Below are 1,500 nucleotides of genomic sequence, written 5' to 3'. Positions count from 1 at the left end.
ACCAACCACAACCAACTGCAACCAACCACAACCAACTGCAACCAACCGCAACCAACTGCAACCAACCAAACCAACTGCAACCAACCACAACCAAATGCAACCAGCCACAACCAACTGCAACCACCCACAACCAACCGCAACCAACCACAACCAATCACAACCAACCACAACCACACAAAACCACCCACAAATTGGCTCCAGAACCACTTGCAGGAGACACCCTAGAACCTTACAGAAACACTGACCGATCACAAACACAGAACAGCTCAAACAACAGCTTAAGATGGGTGTGGAGCTGAGGGTGGAGCTGAGGGTGGACCTGAGGAAAGAAGTCTTTTGTGAAACAAGAAATGACATAAGTATTTGCAGAGCGTCACTGACTGGAGATCAGTTTAGCAGGAGTCCTGTGGACTCAAAGTGTGGGGTTTTGGTTCTGGATGTAACCCGGTTCTCTATGTGTCTGCAGGTTTTTGACAGTTTTGGACAGAACCATGCAGACCATAAAGTGTGTGGTCGTTGGCGATGGCGCTGTGGGGAAGACCTGCCTCCTCATCTCCTACACCACCGGAGCATTTCCCAAAGAGTACATCCCCACTGTGTTTGATAACTACAGTAGCCAGGTGGGTCCCTGAATGCACCACGTCTTCAGGTGTCTTCACTTGTCCACAACAGGAAGACGTGATTGTTCCTAGAGTACCAGGTCCATGATCCTGATAATAGTCCAAGGGTCCTACTGGAAAATAAATTATAAAACAATACTAGAACCATGTCCAACATGTCTAACATGTCCAACGTGTCCAACATGTCCAATATGTCCAACATGTCTAACATGTCTAATGTGTCCAACATGTCCAACATGTCTAACATGTCCAACGTGTCCAACATGTCCAACATGTCTAACATGTCCAACGTGTCCAACATGTCCAACATGTCCAACATGTCCAACATGTCTAACATGTATGCTTCAGCTAATTAGTGGTCAGGTCCAAAAAACTACAGGTGAAACAAAACATCAGTTTACTAAAAAGTCAAGAAGCACAAGTTCCATACATTACCTGTGTGTGTTCACCTGTGTGTGTTCACCTGTGTGTGTTCACCTGTGTGTGTTCACTTGTGTGTGTTCACCTGTGTGTGTTCACCTGTGTGTGTTCACCTGTGTGTGTTCACTTGTGTGTGTTCACCTGTGTGTGTTCACCTGTGTTTGTTCACCTGTGTTTGTTCACCTGTGTTTGTTTACCTGTGTGTGTTCACCTGTGTTTGTTTACCTGTGTGTGTGTTCACCTGTGTTTGTTTACCTGTGTGTGTGTTCACCTGTGTGTGTTTACCTGTGTGTGTGTTCACCTGTGTGTGTTCACCTGTGTTTGTTCACTTGTGTGTGTTCACCTGTGTGTGTTCACCTGTGTTTGTTCACCTGTGTGTGTTCACCTGTGTTTGTTCACCTGTGTGTGTTCACCTGTGTTTGTTCACCTGTGTGTGTTCACCTGTGTGTGTTTACCTGTG

General features: G+C 46.1%; 1 protein-coding gene across 1 annotated transcript in view; it reads left to right on the top strand.

The window, feature by feature from the left end:
• rhogb (ras homolog family member Gb) overlaps positions 1-1,500 on the top strand; it is a 3,030-nt gene that overhangs the window by 599 nt on the left and 931 nt on the right. Inside the window, exon 3 of the mRNA XM_037687742.1 lies at positions 467-620. Within this exon, the coding sequence (XP_037543670.1) occupies positions 492-620 (129 nt within the window). The 5' untranslated portion in view covers positions 467-491. The remainder of the gene's footprint in view (positions 1-466; positions 621-1,500) is intronic.

The sequence above is a fragment of the Nematolebias whitei genome, chromosome 14, assembly GCF_014905685.2.
Source record: "Nematolebias whitei isolate Nwh7 chromosome 14, NemWhi1, whole genome shotgun sequence".
Lineage (NCBI taxonomy): Eukaryota > Metazoa > Chordata > Actinopteri > Cyprinodontiformes > Rivulidae > Nematolebias > Nematolebias whitei.
The sequence above is the reverse complement of the archived record's forward strand: the minus strand, read 5'-3'. Positions and strand labels throughout refer to the sequence as shown.